Below are 22000 nucleotides of genomic sequence, written 5' to 3'. Positions count from 1 at the left end.
CTAATTAATTAAGTTGATAAAACAAATAGGTTAATAGAAAGATGACTTGGAGCGACATATGTTAAGAACGTACATATGTGAAGTAGACATTGTGGGTCAGTTTTTAAACACTTTGCATGTGACATGTTTAGCTCTATTAGGTCCAATTATTTATATGTTTAGCGCTATTTTGTTTAGTTTAAATATTTTGTTAAAATCTAACGGGTTTGTGTAGTGTGCATACAAAGTAGTTACTTTAACTTAAAAGAGTAAAGGGTAAGGTGGTTTAATTCCTTACTATACATGGTTTGGGACCTAACTTAAACTTAGAATTTTAATTTTGAGCTCATTTCTATTTTGTATCTCTTAAATCTATGAGGAGTTGAAAACAAGTAGAAATTAATTTAATTGGGAGCATATATTTGTGAGTGATATATATTATTTTCTCCATTCATAGATGTGATTAGTTTCATCTTTGTTTTATTTTTCTTAAGAAAAGAATGTATTAATTAAGAAATTCAAAGCTAATGTACATTGATCTTCAAGCACAGACGCTTGATTAAATTGAAGCTCCTCTTTTCAAAACAAAAAATATAAGAACAAAAATTGCAAATCTAGCAATTCTACCAACAACACAACAATTTGGCTTACAAGGTACTGTCATCTCTAATTTTTACTGATTTCTTTCACGTTTGTATAAAGAGGAAGAAGAAAAAAAGAAAGAAAAAGGAATGCAAACCCCTTTTTGTCTTTTCAATTCTTTTTTTTCTTACTAAACCTTCCTTTTGTCTTGGTGGAGGACCTACGTCCTACTGTGAAGGAAAATTACTAATTAAAAGGAAAAAAGATAAAGCTAAGAGGCAGAGCAAAAGCAGAGAGGAGAGAGAGAGAGAGAGAGAGAGAGAGAGAGAGAGCGGGAGAGAGGAGAGAGAGAGGGTGGAGAGTGTTGGTAATGTACTGTCCTAGACTGTCCCCCCCACCCAACACAGTCCCTCTCTCTCTCTCTCTGTTAAACAGTCGAAGTCGAAAAGCCCATCACCACATTGGCTTTTTCCGCCTTTTGTTTCTGTGTTCCTATGCAATTGTCTACGTCTGCTGCTTCTTCTGCTCCCTCTTCTCAGTACCTGCAAATGGGGGAGGAAATGGAATCATACTTTGAATTTCTTGTTATCATTTGATGCCCTCTTCTCTCCTTTTTTCCTTTCTCATCTTTCAGCCTTCTCTGCCTCAGTTCACTGACTACTGGGTTTTCCTGCAAACCAAATATGAATTTCTTCTTCTTTTCTCTTCATCTGCTCATACCACACATTCCTCTCCTGTTTTAGCTTTCTGGGTACCCCTCGAAGTATGAGAATTTCTTGACACGATTTGACCTCCTCATTCCAATTTTCTATTTTGCTTTGTGGTTACCCTTTACTTTTCCCGTTTGATTACTCGTTTTACTCTAATCCCCATCTTTTGTTGTTTTCAATTTCTTGCTACTTCTGCTGTTGGATTGTTTACTGGGTTGTGCTTTCTGTTGAGCAACTCTGGGGAACATAAATATTACTGGGTGTTCATGGAAATTGATCTGAACCATGCAGTGACTGAGGTGGAGAAGAGTGCTTATTGTAATGGGGATTGTGACAAGGTGGGTGGTGGTTGTGTTTATTGTTTGTCCTCTTCAACTTCTTCATCTTCTTCAAATTCATCTTCAGCTCCCGTGGCTTCTTCAATTTATTTGGAGCTTTGGCATGCTTGTGCTGGTCCACTCATCTCACTGCCCAAGAAAGGGAATGCGGTTGTCTACTTCCCACAAGGTCACTTGGAACAAGTTGCCTCATCCTCTCCTTTCTCTTCCATGGAGATGCCCACCTTTGATCTCCAGCCACAGATCTTCTGCAAGGTTGTGAATGTCCAGCTACTTGTAAGTACCAATGTCAATTCTTTATGCATACTTCCATATAGAATTTCCAACATTGTAATTTTTTTCTTCTTCCAAATATGCTTGCTTTTTTAGTTTGGTTATGAAATTTATTGGCTATTGAATTCTTGGGACAGGCTAACAAGGAAAATGATGAGGTCTATACGCATGTCACTTTGCTTCCTCAGCCAGAGGTATGATTCTTGATTGACATTGAAGGTACTTCATCTTGGTTAAGTAACTAAAAATTGATCATGTACTAGAAATTACATGTTTCCTGTTGGAAACTCGGAGTGACAGTGTTCTATGTGACTTCTTAAGTCTTTATCATTGTAGATTTAAAGTTTCTGTTAGAATGCATCTTTTCTTTAAGGCTGCTCAGTTTTATCTTTCTGTAATGGTTATAATGAGTGCCAATTCTGGGTATTCTACAGTTAGTAGGAACAAATTTAGACGGCAAAGAGCTTCAAGAGTTAGGAGTGGATGAGGGGGATGGAGGATCACCTACAAAATCAACCCCTCACATGTTCTGCAAAACACTTACAGCTTCCGACACCAGTACCCATGGAGGGTTCTCTGTTCCTCGCAGAGCTGCTGAGGACTGTTTTCCCCCTTTGGTACGAATCAATGCATTTATATTTCTCTGGTATTCAAAGAAGATATTTCTGTGTAACTTTAAACATATATTTTTATTTTCTGTAGGACTATAAGCAGCAGAGGCCCTCTCAAGAGCTTGTTGCAAAGGACCTGCATGGGGTGGAGTGGAGGTTTCGACATATTTATAGAGGTAAATTATTTATAACTCTCTGTGTAGTTTGATTGATGATTAAATTTGATACAATTCAATTTGTATTACTCATCAGGTCAGCCAAGGCGACACCTGCTCACTACAGGATGGAGTATTTTTATAAGCCAAAAGAATCTTGTCTCGGGGGATGCTGTGCTTTTTTTGAGGTAACTATGATTAATTTCCTATTTTAGTGACAATTGGCCAAGCCTTAGTTATCATTCAAATTTATATCTTTTCCAATTTGGAGGCTTTTTTTTTATCTTCAAAACGGTGAGAAGTAGCGAAAATATGTCATTTATATAAGTGACATTAATGCTTGATTGATTTAGGAGATTTCATTGTCAAGGAGTTATTTAATATTACTAAGGATGGTAAAGTGTTGATTCTCCGTATATTGGTTGAGTATATATGTATATTCAAATACTTAATGCCTCAAAGGCAAAAATGAGGTCTTCACACACGGTAGGATATTGACTTGTGTTTTGTGTATAATCATGAATAAGAATATTATGTCCTAGGAACAAGATTATTTTGATGTCTCTGTGGTGTTAAAAATTTGCTTGATTGTGTTCATTGTCTGGTAATCTTGATAGCATGAATCATTTATAATGTTCTTTGTAGGGGTGAAAATGGCGAGCTAAGGTTGGGAATTAGAAGAGCTGTTCGACCTAGAAATGGTCTTCCTGATTCAATTGTGGGCAACCAGAATTCTTATCCCAGTGTTCTTTCTCTTTTGGCTAATGCAATATCCACTAAGAGCATGTTTCATGTATTCTACAGCCCTAGGTACCACTACTATTTGGAAATTTTATCATGTTATTGTGTTTTTTATTTTATTATTCCACTTTACTTTTTGGAGATAATAGTATCAACTCTTTGGTGGTACTGGTTGGTGAAATCAATGGAAATATGATTCTATCAGTACCCTCACGGTATATTGTGTATCTTTATATGTAGCCTTTTTCATTAGATCACTAATTATTGTGTATCCTCCCAATAAGCCGAACCTAGTACTTAATATCTGAAAATGCATATTTTCCTTTACTCTTCAAATGTGTTTGTCTTGATCTTGTGTGCCAAAGATAATTGAAGTATGCTGCCACACAAAAGATAGAAAAGAAAACTTTACTTCCCTGAACGTCATAGGGGACTGAAGTATTGTAACATTATAAACTGTCAGGCTGAGGTTCCTTTATCAGGAAGTACACTAAAGAAATAGGAAATGGCCACAACTCATAAAACTTTACTTCTGTGAATGTCCTAGGGCATCCTGCTTATCATTGATGGTTCACATACAATGTTTCTGGCTTTGATTTTTACTAGACATCTAACAGTCTTTAGAAATGGGGAGACATGAGCATCAATAAAATGGTTAGCACTATGTTTTTTGTTTACTCTGCCAATAGACAGCAGAGTTGCTTGGAAACCTACCAAAAAACCTAGTAATCTATTAACTTCAGAATCTACCAAGTTGTTTTTCCTATGTTTTGTGCATATCGTTCTTTTAAGGATGATTCTCTCTTTATAGTTTATACGAGGCTTAGTTATGGTTCCTCTCGTTCCATTGCATGCTTAATGACGGTGATGTCTCTCTCAGATAGTTATTTAATTTTCCTTGGTTTCTTACATATAAAAATTTGATATTTCTTTTGCCAAATTTTTTTAACATGGAAGCACCCAATGGTGCAGTTCACTTGACATTCTTCAAGTCTTCTCTTTAACCTATGCACCTTTTTTCTTTAAAATGATTTCCGTGCCTAGCATTATAGTTATTCTCTTATTCATCATGTTTGAATTGGAGATATCTACTGGAGAAATATTTTTAAATTCCTCTGTTATGTTTATGAATTTATTTTATGTATTTAGGAGGCTATTATTTATCATTGCCTATAGAAGGGGCCAGGAGGGTTTAAGCAATTCATAAGGAGCTCCTAAGGTTACTGCCTATCATAGTTCACTATTAATTCATTACTAATCGGAACTACAAGTGATGGACTGCATGCATTATGAAAAGCAGTGGGGAAATGTTGCACCTGCAATGGGAGCACTCTAATGCAATGAAATGACGATTTACTAGGATTTCAAAAAGTAAAGGCAAAATTGTGGTTGTTACAATGATCACATGATGTCAGGCTTTTTAACTAAGCTGGGACTATTCATGTGTATAATAGCATCTTTTTTGTCACTTGATTCCTTGGAGATTTGTAAACATGCTAGGTTGGGCTTATGCATTGAACAGAACCTTTGAACTTGTTTAAATTGCGGTAATGCAGGGCAAGCCATGCAGAGTTTGTCATCCCCTACCAAAAGTATGTCAGAAGCATTGCTAATCCAGTGACCACTGGGACAAGATTCAAAATGAGATTTGATAGGGATGATTCACCGGAAAGAAGGTATTTATAAGTAGATTAAATGGCATAGCCAGCATATTTTCCTTGTTGAATTTTCTATTGATACAACTTGTAGGTGTAGTGGTGTAGTGACTGGCATCAGTGACTTGGATCCCTATGGATGGCCTAACTCCAAATGGAGATGCTTGATGGTATGCTTTGTATTTTATTCTCCTTTTTTTAAACAATAATGAACTGCACCCCAACTTCCCAATTCATTTTGAATGAAAATAGATGGAGAGAGAGAGAGAGAGAGAGAGAGAGAGAGAGAGAGAGAGAGAGAGAGAGAGAGAGAGAGAAGAATGAAAATTTACACTATACTGTTTGGGGCCAACTATCTGATGAACCTCACTGAGAAAATACCTTTTCTTCCCTTGGTACTTTTATTGGATTGATATTTTCTTTCATTTGAAGAAGTACTTGTCCATGGCACAAATGTTGATCCTTAGAATAACAAATGGGAAGATTATGGTTTCAAATGGATCCCATCAATTGACATTGCTGCTTTCTTATTTAGTTGTGTCTAACCGTGCACCACATATGCACTTCCTTTTGTGTAAAGAGACGACAACTTCAAGAGCTATGATTCTATTATTGCAGTGTTGCAGCAATTCTTGTACTCACCCCTTTATTTTACATTTACCAGGTCAGATGGGATGAAGATATAGGAAATGATCATCAAGAACGAGTCTCCCTGTGGGAGATTGATCCTTCCGTTTCTCTCCCACCTTTGAGCATTCAATCTTCTCCAAGATTGATGAAGAAACTGCGGACAAGTCTGCAGACAACTCCGCCCAACAACTCCATAACTGGTACAATACTTCCCAAACAGACCAAGAATTTTTCATTTATTCAACTTCTATCCTCAATGTGTCAATTTTCTTGCAGCTGGAGGGGGTGGGTTTATGGACTTTGAGGAATCAGTTAAATCCTCTAAGGTCTTGCAAGGTCAAGAAAATATAGGTTTCATATCACCCCTGTATGGATGTGATACTGTAAACCGCCCGCAAGATTTTGAGATGCAAGCTCCGGCACATCCAAGTCTTGCATTAAATGCAACACAGAAGGCTACTATTGGTGAGCTTATGAGGGCTCGCCACTCCACCTACACAGGATTTGCGGAATCTGATAGGTTTCCAAAAGTCTTGCAAGGTCAAGAAATATGCCCGTTGAGATCTTTGACAGGAAAAGCAAATTTCACCCTAGGTGATTGGGAATCCAACCTTGGTTGCACATCTTACAACATTTATCAAGCGCCCAAACCAAATTTTTTCTCTCTAGCTTCTGAATCCCTTCCAAATATATATTTTCCTTATGGCGACATTCGCAGAGCTGGCCAAGATCCGGTGATGTGCTCTAATGCTACTAATTTACCCAGGGAGAATATGAAAATCAACCCGTATTCTATGCAAATGGGAGTTGCACGAAATGAAGTTGGAAGGCCAAATAAACCTAGTGAGCATAAGCCGCAGGAGAGTAGCTCTGCTCCTCCCACTTTAGTGCAAAATCCAAGAAATCCCAATGATGAAGACTTTAATGGAACTGTTACTGGATGTAAACTTTTTGGGTTTTCCTTGACTGGGGAAAATCCCACTCCAAACTCTCAAAGTTCCAGTAAGAGGAGTTGTACAAAGGTAAGCTACAGTAGCCCTCAAGTTGGATTGTAACTTGCCATGTCTTGGACATCTTTGCCAACTGATGTTACATATATTGAGTGAAGGTTCACAAGCAAGGCAGCTTAGTGGGAAGAGCCATTGATCTCTCGAAACTGAATGGCTATGGTGACCTGCTGAGTGAACTAGAACGGCTATTTAGCATGGAAGGTCTTCTACGAGATTCTGATAAAGGATGGCGGATCTTGTACACTGACAGTGAGAATGATGTCATGGTTGTTGGGGATGACCCATGGCAGTAAGTGTCTCTCTCTCTCTCTCTCTCTCTCTCTCTCTCTCTCTGAATTAAACTTTTATGTTTGCCTAGTTCCTTTGAATGGTATACTCATGCATAGTCTTTTATGTCATAGGAAGCAATAGCATAAATGCAGCTCTAATTTCGGTTAACAATTGGGTTTTTAGGATACCAAACAAGGCAACAAGAAGATGTGCACTTAAAGAATTAATTTGTTCTTTTCATTTTTACCCTTTCTAGACAGAGATGCAATGTGTGTGCGTGTCCGTGCGTTTTTCTCTTCTTCTTTTTAGCCTGAATTATAAAATGCCATTTCATCTGAGCTTGGTTAACTGCAGAAGAATATGTTGTTTCGCTATCAGGAAATGTTGTTTTGGAGTTTTCTGAACAATCCATATGAACATTTTTTTATATGACCTTTTGAAAATGATGGGTTCTTGATGCAGCGAGTTTTGCAATGTGGTCTCCAAAATTCATATATATACCCAGGAAGAAGTGGAGAAGATGACCATTGGAATGATCAGTGACGATACTCAAAGTTGTTTGGAACAAGCCCCAGTCATGCTGGAAATGTCAAAGTCCTCATCAGTGAGCCAGCCAGATTCTTCCCCAACAGTAATCAGGGTCTAAAAAGAATAAAATCCAGGGTTGTCATTATGTTGTTGTAACTTCATCTGCTTATGCAAATAATGCACACAAGAACCTAGTTATGTACTTTCCGGATTTCCTAGCCCAAACACATCTAGAAAATGAAACGTGTTTGGCCTTCTAGAGATTGAACTCTTTCCCATTGAAGTTAAATATGTAGTACTGTGACTTCTTGAGTATAAATTGTTGGATATGTTCTCTTAAGTAGTGGAGAAGATGAAAGAATTTCAAGTTTGGTGTTTAGGATGCTGACCACCATATAAATTTGTTCCTGTGAGTTGAAGGAGATCTTTTAAGTTTGAATTTGTTCCTGACTTGCCTCAAACTCTACTGTGTGGACAAATGAGGGATATAAACTCGGAATTAAGGTAAAAGTCAGAATATCTAAATTGACACGCATCAATTCCCTTGTTTGGATTCATAAACAAAGAAATTTAAAATTTTCATGTGAAAAAAACCTTGGAACAGAAAACAAACATGTAAGCTGCCATTGCCACCATCTCTACTACCACCACATTGCCCTAGATGATGCCACCATCACCGCTGCCACCTCTATTACTACCACATTACAATGACCATCGCCACCACTACTACCAGCACCTATACTACCAACATATGACCATCGCCACCACCACACCCCGACCCATCTTACCACCAGCATCACACATGACATGAGGGTACCACCGCCATTAACACATCCTAACCACCTCTCATTTATAAATTGATACCCTCTAAAATAATAAACGTCAAATCCATGTTTTAAATCTCATTATATTTCAAGTTAGCCAAACAAAAAACAGAGGCAAAGTCCAGATCTTACTAATCAAACCTCAATCATACAGTAGGATTTCAAACCCTAGATCTTTTGGTTTATTTCTCCGGCCTTCAACGGTGTGTTCAAAGCAAAGTCACCGTGGAACCCTTATTCATTACTCGGCCAAAAAGTACTCCTGACAACCACCAAACAAGGCTTCTCTTTTATTTCCGACCATGGTTTAGACTTTATACATACAATTGAGTATGATTTTCCAGCAAGAGTGAAAAAATGAAATTCAATTTCTGAATTTAGTTTCTTAATCACCAGAAGAAAACTCTGATTCTCGTCCAATGCCAGGAAGATCAATCTACTTAAAGATGACCAACCAAGTAAGATCAGTCAGCCATTTTTTCTGCTATCATGGACAAACCAGTGTACATTTGGGTTCGATCCTTTCTTGTTTCTGTATTCTGAAATATGTGTGTGAAGTAAACTTAAATGATTGACTGCAACATCAGGTGTATCCTGGATACACTGCTCCAGTACTGCGGATTATCGCAGTTCAGCAACTGGACATGAGTCTCTCACTGCTCCTTAAATAGCGCACGACCAATTATCATCCTTCTGATCTCACTAGTCCCTGCTCCAATCTCATATAGTTTGGCATCTCGAAGGAAACGACCAGTTGAGTACTCATTTACATAACCATTACCGCCTAAGCATTGTATTGCCTGCAACATTCAAAATAGACTTAACCATGTGAATGGAAATAATGAACTATACTATGCCATGCCATTCAAGCAATATGTAGAATATGATTTGTATAATCAACTAAGACCAAATTGGTTAGCCTGACTGGAGTTTATGTTTAAAAATTCCTCATTTGCAAAAATAAGAGATAGAATGGAATTTATCCAGGATCTTTTACCTGCAAAGCTACCTGTGTGGCTCTTTCAGCCGTACAGAGTATAACTCCAGCACAATCCTGAAAATTTGTATCAAGAAGAGTTATTATTTGCCTAAGCCAAAGCTTTTTTTGCCAAATGCTAAAACTGATAAAATTATAATTTAAGTGAAGGAAAAAAATTCAGAAACCCCAACAGCACCTTCGAGTCAACTTTTCCATTGTCACACTCCCTTGCAACAGAATACACATAGGACCTGAAAATGAAGGAGGAAAGGGGGGGGTGGTTGACAAAAAGAGAGAAATGGTTAACTCTGCTACCAGGTGAATATTACAAGAAATAAACAAAGAAAAGCGGTGATAAAGGAATAAAAATCTTTTTACCTTGATGATTGCAAAGAAGTATACATGTCAGCAATTTTCCCCTGTAATTTGCAAGTTCGTTAACAACATAAAGGCTACAATTTAAGTACAAACAGGAGCTAGAAACATCAACTTAAGTTGTGTAAATACAACAATAAACCTGTATAAGCTGAAACTCTCCAATTGGACGGCCAAACTGCTCTCTCTGTCGAACATAAGGAAGGACAACATCCATACATGCCTGCATAATGCCCAGGGGTCCAGCTGCTAAAACAAGCCTCTCCAAATCCAATCCGGACATCATCACATAGACACCTGAAAGAAAGGGCAAAAACAATGTAGGTTGAACCAGAATCACGACAGCATAAGACGCTTATGCTACCCACACTAAGTACATAGGATAAATGACCCCAAAAAAGAACTCCTAAAGATTCCAATTGTTATTCCAATATCAATGGTATCTACATTCCCTCAACAAGAATTTCCCCGGGAAGAAATTAGTTTCAAGATTCAAAGCGTTACCATCTTATCACTCAAATTAGGATTAGAAAGTCCTTCTAACTGCTTTAGGTGACACTATGGGAGGTCAGTGCTATAACAGAAAACTCTTGGCATAGCTATTCATCTTATGTTACCAAAACGAGTATGGCTGAGCAGTTACAGTGACGGAAGAATAAGCCCAAAAGCAACTTTGTTCTGCTCTAACAGTGAGTTCTGACACCCGTAATAGTAAAGAGCAGCTCAGAAGGTTCAAATTAAAGCCATAAGATAGATGAGCAATCAAAACTATGTAACATATGCTTGCTAAGTAATATAACATGCAACGTATCCAAATGATCTCCTTCCAATAACGAAAGTTGTAAATATAATTATCACTACACCTTTTCCTTCCTGCCCAAGAACATTTTCTTCTGGAACAAAGCAATTCTCAAAGACAAGTTCACATCTGCTCAGACCATTGCCACTATTAGTAGAAAAAGAGAGAACGAAGAAGGGAATGTACTCCCAAACTAGACAACTTCACTTAAAACATTCTGGACGTACGTATCACTTCCTCGCATGCCGAGTTTGTCTAACTTCTGAGCAGTACTGAACCTGCATTGAGGCATAAATAACTTCATAAAAGTGAGGGAATTCAAACTATTCGTCATGCATTTTGTCATTATGGTTTGATTTTATGCATTGCAAGTAGGCTTCATTTTCTTCTCTTCTGCTTACATCTTTTGGGATCATTTAGGGCTGCGATGTCGCCTAAGAGCACTATAGAGTTATATGTAGTGCTTCTATTCCACCCACTTCTACTAAAATGCTTAATTAAGTTTATCCTTTACATATCTTGTTTCTACATTATTTTAAATTCATCATTGATCTTGTTTCCACCCTATATATATGAATGTAAAATGGATATGTAGAATGAAAGTAAAGTATTTTAAACTTTAAGTAAATGTAGTAGTAATTATGTTTAATGCTTCAACATTATAATAGTGCTAGCAGAACTTTTTGAAAAATGTACAAGCAACCTATAAAATGGGCAAACAAATTACTGAAGGAGGGACCTAACTAAAATTTAGAGAAAAGATAGTCATTGTACTTGATCTAATAAATGTTATGGATCCAAAAATTCCTTAAGTTTCTAAATTGTAAAATATATGGGTTAACACAAACAACTTGATCAATAAACAGGTCGGGTTCGTATTAGAGTCGTCTGACACAATTAATTACCCGGGTGTTCCTTTCTCAATGATGAATGCTGTAATTCCTTTTGAGCCCGCTGTTATGTCTGTTTTTGCATAAACAACCTGATTCAACTCTAAATATCAGGTAAATGAGATGATAAATTCACATGTGCATACATATATGTATGAACACGCTACAGAAATATTAGATATGATATAGCGATACAAAGCCTTTAGTACTGTCAAAATGAAATAGTACGCTAAAGACACTGCTTTGAAAATGCAGTACTAGTATAACCACTAAAACATAACTCCTAATGAATGTGGGCCAACGTAAATGTTTATAATTATAGGCTGACATAGGCATGCATATCATTGAGAGCTGCACCTGACAGCAATCATTAGTAATAAAACTTGGTCCTTCACATGTGTAAGTTAAAACATTGCGATATTAAACAAAGAAAGTCCACATCTGCTGCAATTCAATGATGACAGAATCATCCTCGAGATTATTCATGGAAATGGTTCTCAATGGTCATCTAGAGACTGCATCAGGAGACATCTTGTGCATTAGCCTATTCTATAGGTTCCCAGAGTAAGCTGTACGAAATCTTAAACCTCTCACATTCCTGGGAAAAGATGCTGTAAGCACAAACTACATAAAAATAATATATATGTACATGTCAGACAAATTCTACTCTTGCATATACATATTAGACAGTTTTCATTATGGCTACAAAAAGTAAATTTGACAAATATCCAACGTTTCAGAGCATACAATACAAGCAACAGATGAGTGCACTTACACCCCCACGTACATAGAGAGAGAGAGAGAGAGAGAGAGAGAGAGAGAGAGAGAGAGAGAGAGAGAGAGAGAGAGAGAAGCATATGGGTAGTAATATCCATGCTTAGCTAAAGCAATTCTAACAAAACATACCAACGTTTGAGCAACTGGGCCGTTGGTACACCACATCTTGTTCCCGTTTAAGACATAACCCCCATCTACACGATCAGCCTTGCACTTCATGCTAACAACGTCAGAACCAGCTGGAGAGAGAGAGAGATAGAGAGAGAGAGAGAGAGAGGGATATCAGCCTAATTACCTTAAATGAACCCAGATAATACTCAGAATTTAAGTGCGAGATGAAAGAAGTGTAATGCACATAAATTACAATTGGGTTCACTCATTGCAAGAGCCCCCACATGCTCGCCACTGATAAGCTACAGAATGAAAGATGAGACTTTGTCAATCAAAAAGGAAAGAAATTGAAAATTAATTAATTAAGAAAGACTCTAGAACAGAAGAAATATGATTTCATGTGGCATAAATAATACCTACTTAATGGGTTGGTAAATAAGAGAGGAAGGAAAAAGGTACATCAAGCTACCCAGGAAGTTTTCTGATCAGTATTTTATTAATAAAATCACTAAAGTTTTATTTAATTAGTATAGCCCACACAAAAACTGTTTAAAATTTATTCAAAACCAAATAATTAGCGGACTGCATGATTAAATTCTCCTAACACTCCTCAGGATATGTATGTCACATGCCATAGTATATTAGTGACTATGAGCCATACTCAAGTAATCTAACTTTTTTTCTTCTCCAGAAAGATAGATACTTTTGACGGGTTCCTAAAATTTTGTTCAACTAAACTATCCAGCCATCCTTACAGAATTTACAAGCACAGCATTAGGCCACATCATCTTCCCTTCCTCTCCTTCCCCCATAAAACTTGAGAGAACAACAAATGAAAGATATGGCAAATCTGACTACAGAGTGATGACAATGAATGACAATAAGTGCAATTAGAACACACAAATATGAAAAAGCGCTCGTCCACCTAGTAGATGAAAAGTAAGAGTCCAAACATATAGGAAACCATTGCAAACTTCTGGGTCAGAAATCATTGATCATCTCATGCTTAATTGGCTGAAGCAGCTTAAATAAATTAGTGCTTGAAGATGTAACGGCAACCGAAATAGTAAGCAATAACACATGAGGAACAAAGTTCTACAAAAGAAATTCAGTTTGACGATGAAGAGAGATGTCAAAATTCTCCACATGCTATGCTAATGATTGCAATGCACATTTTGGATAAATAATCATCATTCTCATTACAAATAATAAGATAATCATCATAGCAGAGATAAGTGGAATCCGCCAGAACTCTTCATCTCTAATTAAGCATGCCTGTAAAATTGTAAATACTGCACTGGTATGCATAAAATTGAATCAAACGAAGGTGGAACCTTTGGCAAATACTTCTGTTTCTGAGTAGGGTTTCCATGCCTCACCTACCAAATAAAAAAGTACAAGTTTATCAGATATGCTCAAATGCTGTCACAGATGAACTCAGTTCGTTTGTTTACCAATTGATTGATGCACAGATTAGAATGAGCACCATATGAGAGACCAACAGACCCTGAAGCACGACTTATTTCTTCCATAGCTATACAGTGATACAAGTAACCAAGACCAAGCCCTCCATATTCCTCTACAAGACAACCCATGGTCAAGTTTCTAAACCCATGAAACTGCAGATTATTGAATCAAATTGCATAAAAAAAGAAGAAGAGGTTTATAGTTTCTAACAAGACAACTGCATCCTGCATGAATTGCAAATATCTTTGATCATAGCCTTGGAATAGTAATTCCATCTTCCAATTCAAAAAAGGTTGGTGAGGGGGCCAACACGTGCTACATATTAAGATGTTCTTGGAACATTTTATTTCTCTATCTTACTGCATGCTAGATTACAAAATTATAATAGCTAAAAAATTGTCATGTAAGTAAGAACTTGTGACTTGTGATCCTAACAACCGAGGCCCAAAAATATCGCGGGTAGAAGCACATCCAAACAAAAAATTTATATTATTTTCAATTAAAAAATGGGAAGCTTCCTAAAACAAAGAGCAACACATTCACACCAAAAATTGCCTCTGTACACAAACACGAATTAAAACAAAAACGATAAGACACTCAAACCCCAATAGAGTTTAAATTTAAACTAACTGTAGTTAGAAAAGCTCTTACATAACATGATGAAAGTCTACCTGGTGCAGTAATTCCATGAAGATTAAAATCTCCCATGAGTTTCCATAAGTTCACCTCCTGAGGGAAATAATTTGTGTGGTCTATTTTTGACGCATGAGGGGCAATGTGTTCTTGTGCAAACTGAGAAACACTTTCTTTAAACTGCATTTATGCCAACAAACAAAAAAAAAACAGAAAATTGTCTCAGTGCTAAAGAACACTACGGAGTACTTTAAATCGTCAAAATGGGCCCGGCAACTATTTTATCTGGGACCAGTCTGATTTCATTCTGCACCTGCTCTAAATTTCTCACTTCAATTGAAAGGAAAAACCTTTTGCTAATATGACTGGAAATTAATTACTTCATTCATTTTAGAAATTAAATATTATTAATAATATAAAATTTCCAACATATTGTTCTCCAAAATTTCGCAAAAAAATGTAATCAACATAAATACTTCTACTTGCAAACTTGATTCATATATATATATATATACATAGAGAGAGAGAGAGAGAGAGAGAGAGACCTGAATCTGAGTATCATCGAAGAGTAAAGCGGTAGAAAAAGAAGCACACTTTCTCCGATTTTTGAAAATTGCAGAGCATTGAGACCTCGCAGCAAATAGTCTTTGCATATTCACTTTTATGTTTTCGTTTTAGAAAGAGATAATATATATAGAGATAATATATTTATAGAGAGAGTTTCAGAGTTTCAGACCAAGACGACGATATCTGGCATTGACAGTAGCTGTGCCAACGAGAGCCAATATTGGTGTCGCTTATAATAGCTTTATATAGACTAATTAGGGAATTTCCGTTATAATTAAACTTTGTGGGCCCTTTTGGTGTGGCAGCGTGTGATTGGAGAAATTATAGAATAGTACGGATGTACCATGTCAACGTATGATACTCCCATTCAAATTTTAACACGTGTCCATTTTTGAAAAGAAATTAATTACTTTATTACAGACTTACTTAACTTTTATCTTTTAAAATAAAATTAGAAAAGTCTTTAAAAAGAAAATTAAAGAATTTTCCAACCCTCCGTCTCCAACTCAAACCTGCGCCACCCCTAGCCCTTGCTCTTCCTGTCAAATTCCTAGGGTGACGTCTGTAGCACCTTTTAGAGTATGCTTCAACTCAATCCACATCGGCTGTGCCTTCCATTGATTTGTGTGTTGCAGAGTGAGTGTACTAGAGAGTGTGTTTGTAGCAAATTCAATGGTGCAAGTGAACAAAGATGTGTTGTGTTTGGGATTTGTGGATGCTGGGCTGTGCCCAAGTAACCCAAGGTGCTGCCATTGTGATCAGAGTGCATCAATTGGAGGACAATCTTCTTCAATTTGATTTGGCTAATAAAAGACTTGGGTTCAAAATCGGATTCTAAGGTGAATTGTCTGCTGAGCATCCGATTTTGAAGAGGAAGAGCAAGGAGAGGGGTGGCACAAGTTGGCGGTTATGGGTGTTCGGGTTGGGGACGAAGGGTTGTTGGAAAATTCTTTCTTTCTTTATTTTTTATTTTTCTAATTTTATTTTAAAAGATAAAGGTTAAGTAAGTCCAGCTATAATAAAGTAATTAATTTCTTTTTAAAGATAAACACATGTCGAAATTTGAATGGGAGTATCATACGCTGACATGGTACATCCGTACTATTCTATAATTGGTGCTTTGAGGAGATAGCCAATCAGATTTCAAAGAGGTAGTTGAGCTCAGTGGACTTGAGTGCAGACTAGTTTTTCAGAGTGGAGTTTGAGCTTATCAATATTGGGCATGGGGTGTTTTCAGGGACAGACAAAGTTTATCCATTTTCATCATGTCATGCTGGCTACATTATCTCTGGGATTTTAAATAGGAATGAATAGGATTAGGCTAGTAGATAAAATTTTTGGTTGTGATTGTGGCACTCTTACCAGGCCACAACAAGACAACCTAGGTTCCATTCGGATGAAGTGGTTCCAAATTTATAGATTTACAATTTAGATGATGTTGGAAAATTGTTTGCATAGACTATAACAATGCGTGTGCGTTAAGATTTAGACAAGAAAAATAAAAACAAATGAATTTTAAATATAATGATTCTTGTTTTCATAGCAAATTTAGCTTTATGGTCAAATCCAAATCCTTCCATCGAAACGGATTAGATATATCTCCACACCAAATTAGCCAAGAAAGCTTGATTTTCATTGCCTCATACCATCTCCCAAGTAACCAAATAGATTTTCCTATTTTCCTCATAGCCAAGAGAAACCTTTGTGCAGGCAATCCAAACTTTACAGACTGAAGAAGTTAAACTTGACCAATTGCCTAGAGCTGACTCGTTGAGTTACCTAGCTTAGAGATAGAGGCTTACTCATTGCCTTTAACAAGAGGGAAGCCTCTGGTGGACTTTGCCAATCACCTTTTGGTAAGCTACGTACACTTTTTGCTACATGTGTGTCTATTGGTTGCACCACCAAATTTCATGGTGCGCTTTTATGCGTTCTTTTTCTCATCACCATACTTGTATTTTTTCACAATTTTAATTACAACTATCTCTAATCATCTCGTAAATAATTCTCAAATTTAAAAATAAAAAAATATTAGACAATAGAGCGTGTCATTAATAACTTCCCTAAAACTTTCCCCAAACCTAGTAGGAAGGATAGGACTCCCAAACACTTTCTCAACCCAATCTCATTATTGGAGAGCTCCTCCCTAAACTTGACTACTAAGGAAATAATTATAGGGAAAGTGTTTGGACTACTAATGCGATTAGGTCACGTTGGACTACCAATGCGATAAGGTCACGAGAGAAATAGACTTATTGGTGTATCCCAAAATCTACCTTATTATGGTATATTATACAATCTTACATAGATCCGTAGTATATTTATTAGTATTGAACTTTGGCGCCCATACAACAAAGAAGTTAAATGCCAAGCAAGTTTGTTTCCTTTTTTGTGTTTTTTTAAAAAGGACGTTCTAACTGTTACCCAAAAAAGAAAAGGAAAAAAAAACATTTTCTTTTACTTATTTATTTTTATAAACCCTTTTTCTTTTTCAAACCCCAGCAAAACCGGGAGAGGCCAGTGGCAGTGACTATATACCGCCCAAAACCCACGAAGCTCAACAATGCCAAAACGAATAGAGAGATTGAAACAGTCTCTCTTGTTAATTCCGCTCTGTGGGAACTAACATATTCGAAGTTTCCCTCAGTACCTGGACCCGGACCCGGACCCAAGCAACGACAAGCAGCATTGCTCCAGCCATGGAATCAAGAGACAAAGCCTCGCCTCCACCAAAGCCCGCCAAGTTCTCAGTGTACCAGAACCCATCCTTGTCCGCCGCCCTCACCGCCAATAGCCTCCGGCCTTCGAAGCATGCACTCCTCTGTATCTTCTTTCTCTCCTCCGCCTCCGCCGTCGCCTTCATGGCCATGTTTTCCAGGTACCCAATTGCTCAATTTGAAAAGCTAGGGTTTTAAGAGGGTTTAAGCGAAGATTTTATTTATTGGGTTCTTTTGTGTGTGTTTAATATGGGAATTTCGCTCTGTTTGATTGTTGAGAAAAGGAAGGAAGAAAGAATGGGGATAGAAGCTTGAGTTGAATTTATCAGTGTTTGGTTTATGGGAAACAAAAACCCTTTATTACTTGCTATGAAAGTGTATAAAAGGAAGAAGGAAAAACAAAAACATAAAAAGACTTTCAAATTTATAGTTTGGAGCTTATTTTTCGTTTGGGTTTTTTTGGGTCCTTTTAAGACCTGAATGAACAAACTAAATTTGCATAGCATGTTTGAGCTTATTTATTGACCAACAGGAAATTCAAGGATTTAATTATTCATATTAAGTTTTGTTATTTATTAAAGAACGAATTTAAATTAGAAGAATATGTTTTTAGATCTTTGGTTATGGAAATTGGATTTGGCTATATATTATTACGTGTGGCTAACGAAATAAACTGCCTTGAATTGTTGAAGGGAAAATGGGATTATTGACAATTTGAAGCTCAAAAATCTTTCCCAAGAGGCAGCCTGTAAGTTGTTAAATTCAATCCAGAAAACTTTGATTGGCTTGAACTTGATGCTTTGATTGATATAGTTTGTTTTGAACATCTTGTTTTGTCCTTCAGATTTGTTTTCCAAAGCAATACAGACCTTCATGGGCTTGATATTTTTGGGTACTCTATTTGCACTATTTAGAGCCATCTCACTGAGAAATGCCGCACCCTCAAAAGGAAATAGTGACAAACCATGCCTTACAAATCGTCAACTAGGACTTTTGGGAATTAAGCCAAAGGTTGAGCAAGTCGTATCAGAGTCTTCAAAGAAACCTCCCAAGTCTAAACCCCACATGTCTTCCCCTTCGGATGTACTTGTTCCACTTCATCAGCCAATCACCAGTTCAAATCGTTTGTCTCGAATCAGCGCGAATAAGTCAAACATCAGTGGAGGAACTAAGATGGGATCTATCAGTAGCCCTTCTAAATCACCCGGTTCTACATCTTCTTTGTATCTTGTGTCGGGAGGTGTTTCACCACTCTCTTCTGTTCAGAATTCTCCTGGAGTAGATTCAGCGGTCTCCACCCCTTGGTCAAGCAAGCGAGCATCTACAAGAGAGATAATGTCAGAAGAAAAGTTTGAAAGGTTCTTGGCAGAGGTGGATGAAAAAATCACAGAATCAGCGGGGAAACTGGCAACTCCACCACCCACCATTAGAGGCTTTGGTGCAGCCAGTCCAAGTTCAGCTAACACATCTGGAACTACTAGGAGTACACCATTGAGGCCTGTGAGGATGTCTCCAGGTTCTCAGAAGTTCACAACTCCCCCAAAGAAAGGAGAGGGCGAGCTTCCTCCACCTATGTCCATGGAAGAATCTATTCATGCATTTGAGCGTTTGGGCATCTATCCTCAAATTGAGCAGTGGCGTGACAGCCTCAGGCAATGGTTTTCTTCGGTTTTGCTTAATCCTCTACTTGACAAGATTGAAACCAGTCATATTCAGGTTTGTCTTCACCACTTCCACCTCCTCTAAGTCATCTTCTTTGTCTTCATATGTTTAACATGAGCTATGGCTGCTTTGTGGTTGGTAAAAGAGTGTTATGTTTCAACTGCAGAGGAAAAATCTGATGGCATGATATGTGTAGTAGTGCAAGTTTCTGTATAGAGTGTATTCCATCAATACTAAGTCAGTATAAAATTACTAAATTTATAGGTAATCCAAGCAGCTGCCAAACTTGGGATGTCAATTTCAATTAGTCAAGTTGGAAGTGATTTACCAACTGCTAGAACTGCTACAGTGTCTTCAAATGATAGGACTAAGGAATGGCAGCCAACATTAACTCTTGATGAAGATGGACTTATGCATCAATTACGAGCTACTCTCGTCCAGGCTATTGATGCTTCGGCCTGTAAGTGCTCTTCACTTATGAACATATTTCATTTAAAACTCTTTTTGGATTGTTTTAGCAAAAGATATGTGCTGATGTTTTAATGCAATGCTTCTCATCATATGCAGCCAAGCTGCCTCAAGCCAATCTGCAACAAACCCCACAGCAGAATCCGTTGGTCCCTATTATGCAGGAGTGTGTGGATGCAATCACTGAACACCAGAGGCTTCATGCATTGATGAAGGGAGAGTTAGTTAAAGGTCTTCTACCGCAAAGCAGCATTCGAGCAGAATATACAGTACAAAGGATTCGAGGTGCTTAAAATCTTGATTTTTCACTATGTATCACCTTATGCAGGCATCTCATGTAAGATATCTAGGGGAATAGTTTTCAGATTGTGGGTTTGTAGTCTTAGTGTTCTGAATAATGGGAGTTTTTGAAATTAGGATTTGACTATTTAAGAAAGATTGATTAACCTGAATTAACTCATCCCAGTAGATTTCTTGGATCACTCTCCTAAGATAGAAGACCACGCTTTCTAGGGTTTGAGAGAGCTCAAGTGGCTGCAAACCAAAATCAATCTTCATTTGGTGTACGCATTACAAAGCTTATATAGGTATCTGCCATGACTTGACCTTAATACAGTAATCTAAACCCCTGAAATAAAACAAATCTAATGGTTATATTTAATAAAACATAATCAAAAGACAATTTTTATTAAATGGGCCCACAATAAAATACCAAATTTTTGTTAAATGAACTATACATACTCAAATTACAGTACTATGAACAGTAGCTTGCAGTAAAAATAAAAAGTCCCATGTCAGGCCGATCAGAACTATCCACCAAATTTCAAGGGCTTATTTTTACCAGTCTATTCATGAGAATAATTAGGTTATGTATTTTTACCAGTCTATTCATGAGAATAATTAGGTTATGTTAATGGGCAATATATATTCTATGTATATCCTTTGCCTCTGTAATCTAAACTTGGTTTCTCCCTGGGGAGTTTAACAGAGCTTGCTGAAGGAACCTGTTTGAAGAATTATGAATATCTTGGAAGTGGAGAAGTATATGATAAAAAGCACAATAAGTGGACTCTTGAGCTGCCAACTGATTCTCACTTGCTCTTGTATTTGTTCTGTGCTTTCCTGGAGCATCCAAAGTGGATGTTGCATGTGGATCCTGCATCCTATGCTGAAGCTCGTTCTAGCAAAAATCCCCTATTCTTGGGAGTCCTACCTCCAAAAGAAAGGTTTCCTGAGAAGTACATAGCTGTCGTATCTGGTGTCCCTTCTGCTCTCCACCCTGGAGCGTCTGTACTTGTTGTTGGAAGGCAAAGCCCCCCAGTTTTTGCCTTGTATTGGGATAAGAAATTGCAGTTTTCTCTTCAGGTAAGTACTTACCACTTGCCACACTTATGCCAAATTAATTTTCTCTAGATTGCTGGTTGTCCAATCTTTATTGTGCCTGCAGTATTGTTTTTTACTCACATCTTACATCTTAAAATATTGACAAAATCCCTGGAAATGGGATATGCTGTTGTATTGGTTAAATTGACAAAGAGGTTTCATCTTTAATTCAGGGAATGACGGCACTGTGGGATTCGATTTTGCTTCTGTGCCACAGGATTAAGGTTGAATATGGGGGGATTGTTCGGGGAATGCATCTTAGTTCTTCAGCCCTGAGCATCCTCCCTGTTCTGGAATCAGAAGCTGAGGACTGACTGAACCAAAATACCCCCTTGCAATTGCCTTCTTATGGCATACATCATCAACAGGTCCCCTGAACCAGCATATCAACAGTTCATCAAGGAATTTGTTTCATTGCTGAACTTGCCAGACGGCGTAGGATCTTTTCTTTCTGATAAGAGGACTGTTCAAAGCTCAGGTTCCATTTGACGGGATAGGATTATTCTGGAGATGATTGACTTGGACTATCCTGAAGATTATTCTGCCTGTCTGCAGATCCAGTATCTCCCTAGTCATAAGTTAAGGGTCCATTTGGATGGGATAATGTAGAACGATTTGGATTTTGACAATATGAATAGATTAGTTTTAAAAAAAGACACTGGAAACACCAATTTGTAACTTGAATTACTAGTACAACCTAATGTTTTCCAGTTCGGACTAAACGAGTCATTTGTAATGCCATTTCTTTTTCTTTTTATAAAATTGAGTTGTTATTACCATTATATAGTTAAATTGCGTAATTGGACTATTACTGTCAATCCATATATTAACATGCAATTTCCTTCTACGGACATGTCAATAACAAT

General features: G+C 37.3%; 3 protein-coding genes across 4 annotated transcripts; 2 read left to right on the top strand and 1 right to left on the bottom strand.

The window, feature by feature from the left end:
- On the top strand, window positions 836–7882 carry LOC18772269 (auxin response factor 4). 2 transcript variants are annotated; one of them, XM_020565141.1, is made up of 12 exons: window positions 836–1885; window positions 2020–2076; window positions 2317–2499; window positions 2585–2669; window positions 2746–2836; window positions 3294–3458; window positions 4946–5065; window positions 5145–5214; window positions 5709–5874; window positions 5951–6696; window positions 6783–6973; window positions 7417–7882. In XM_020565141.1, exons 1-12 carry the CDS (start codon window positions 1538–1540, stop codon window positions 7598–7600), a joined length of 2406 nt encoding a protein of 801 aa, XP_020420730.1. In that variant the 5' UTR covers window positions 836–1537; the 3' UTR covers window positions 7601–7882. The 2 variants fall into 2 exon arrangements, with proteins under 2 accessions (XP_020420730.1, XP_007204943.1); XM_007204881.2 differs by having other exon boundaries at window positions 969–1885; window positions 5139–5214.
- LOC18774142 (isovaleryl-CoA dehydrogenase, mitochondrial) lies at window positions 8515–15131 on the bottom strand. Its single transcript, XM_007205217.2, has 14 exons — window positions 14883–15131; window positions 14376–14517; window positions 13692–13816; window positions 13572–13616; window positions 12491–12539; window positions 12256–12365; window positions 11365–11441; window positions 10687–10737; window positions 10524–10588; window positions 9803–9957; window positions 9664–9704; window positions 9482–9536; window positions 9304–9360; window positions 8515–9106 (listed from the first exon to the last, which is right to left on the bottom strand). The coding sequence occupies exons 1-14, from the start codon at window positions 14988–14990 to the stop codon at window positions 8960–8962; spliced, it is 1227 nt and encodes a 408-aa protein (XP_007205279.1). The 5' UTR covers window positions 14991–15131; the 3' UTR covers window positions 8515–8959.
- LOC18773673 (transmembrane protein 209) lies at window positions 17408–21913 on the top strand. The gene is made up of 7 exons (XM_007207171.2): window positions 17408–17782; window positions 18314–18369; window positions 18466–19337; window positions 19548–19743; window positions 19851–20036; window positions 20740–21116; window positions 21308–21913. The coding sequence occupies exons 1-7, from the start codon at window positions 17604–17606 to the stop codon at window positions 21446–21448; spliced, it is 2007 nt and encodes a 668-aa protein (XP_007207233.1). The 5' UTR covers window positions 17408–17603; the 3' UTR covers window positions 21449–21913.

Source organism: Prunus persica, chromosome G6 (assembly GCF_000346465.2).
Source record: "Prunus persica cultivar Lovell chromosome G6, Prunus_persica_NCBIv2, whole genome shotgun sequence".
In the NCBI taxonomy this organism is placed as follows: domain Eukaryota; kingdom Viridiplantae; phylum Streptophyta; class Magnoliopsida; order Rosales; family Rosaceae; genus Prunus; species Prunus persica.
The sequence above is the reverse complement of the archived record's forward strand: the minus strand, read 5'-3'. Positions and strand labels throughout refer to the sequence as shown.

Excerpts from the sequence above, each read along its gene's own strand:
- LOC18772269 (XM_007204881.2), top strand. The coding sequence starts at position 1,538 with ATGGAAATTGATCTGAACCATGCAGTGACTGAGGTGGAGAAGAGTGCT. Across the intron at positions 2,837-3,293 it reads GATGCTGTGCTTTTTTTGAG|GGGTGAAAATGGCGAGCTAA; the intron begins GTAACTATGATT and ends TGTTCTTTGTAG. Across the intron at positions 5,875-5,950 it reads GCCCAACAACTCCATAACTG|CTGGAGGGGGTGGGTTTATG; the intron begins GTACAATACTTC and ends ATTTTCTTGCAG.
- LOC18773673 (XM_007207171.2), top strand. The coding sequence starts at position 17,604 with ATGGAATCAAGAGACAAAGCCTCGCCTCCACCAAAGCCCGCCAAGTTC. Across the intron at positions 20,037-20,739 it reads TACAGTACAAAGGATTCGAG|AGCTTGCTGAAGGAACCTGT; the intron begins GTGCTTAAAATC and ends GGAGTTTAACAG. Across the intron at positions 21,117-21,307 it reads AATTGCAGTTTTCTCTTCAG|GGAATGACGGCACTGTGGGA; the intron begins GTAAGTACTTAC and ends TCTTTAATTCAG.
- LOC18774142 (XM_007205217.2), bottom strand. The coding sequence starts at position 14,990 with ATGCAAAGACTATTTGCTGCGAGGTCTCAATGCTCTGCAATTTTCAAA. Across the intron at positions 10,589-10,686 it reads GGCATGCGAGGAAGTGATAC|ATGTGAACTTGTCTTTGAGA; the intron begins GTACGTCCAGAA and ends TGGTCTGAGCAG. Across the intron at positions 9,705-9,802 it reads GAGAGTTTCAGCTTATACAG|GGGAAAATTGCTGACATGTA; the intron begins GTTTATTGTTGT and ends TGCAAATTACAG.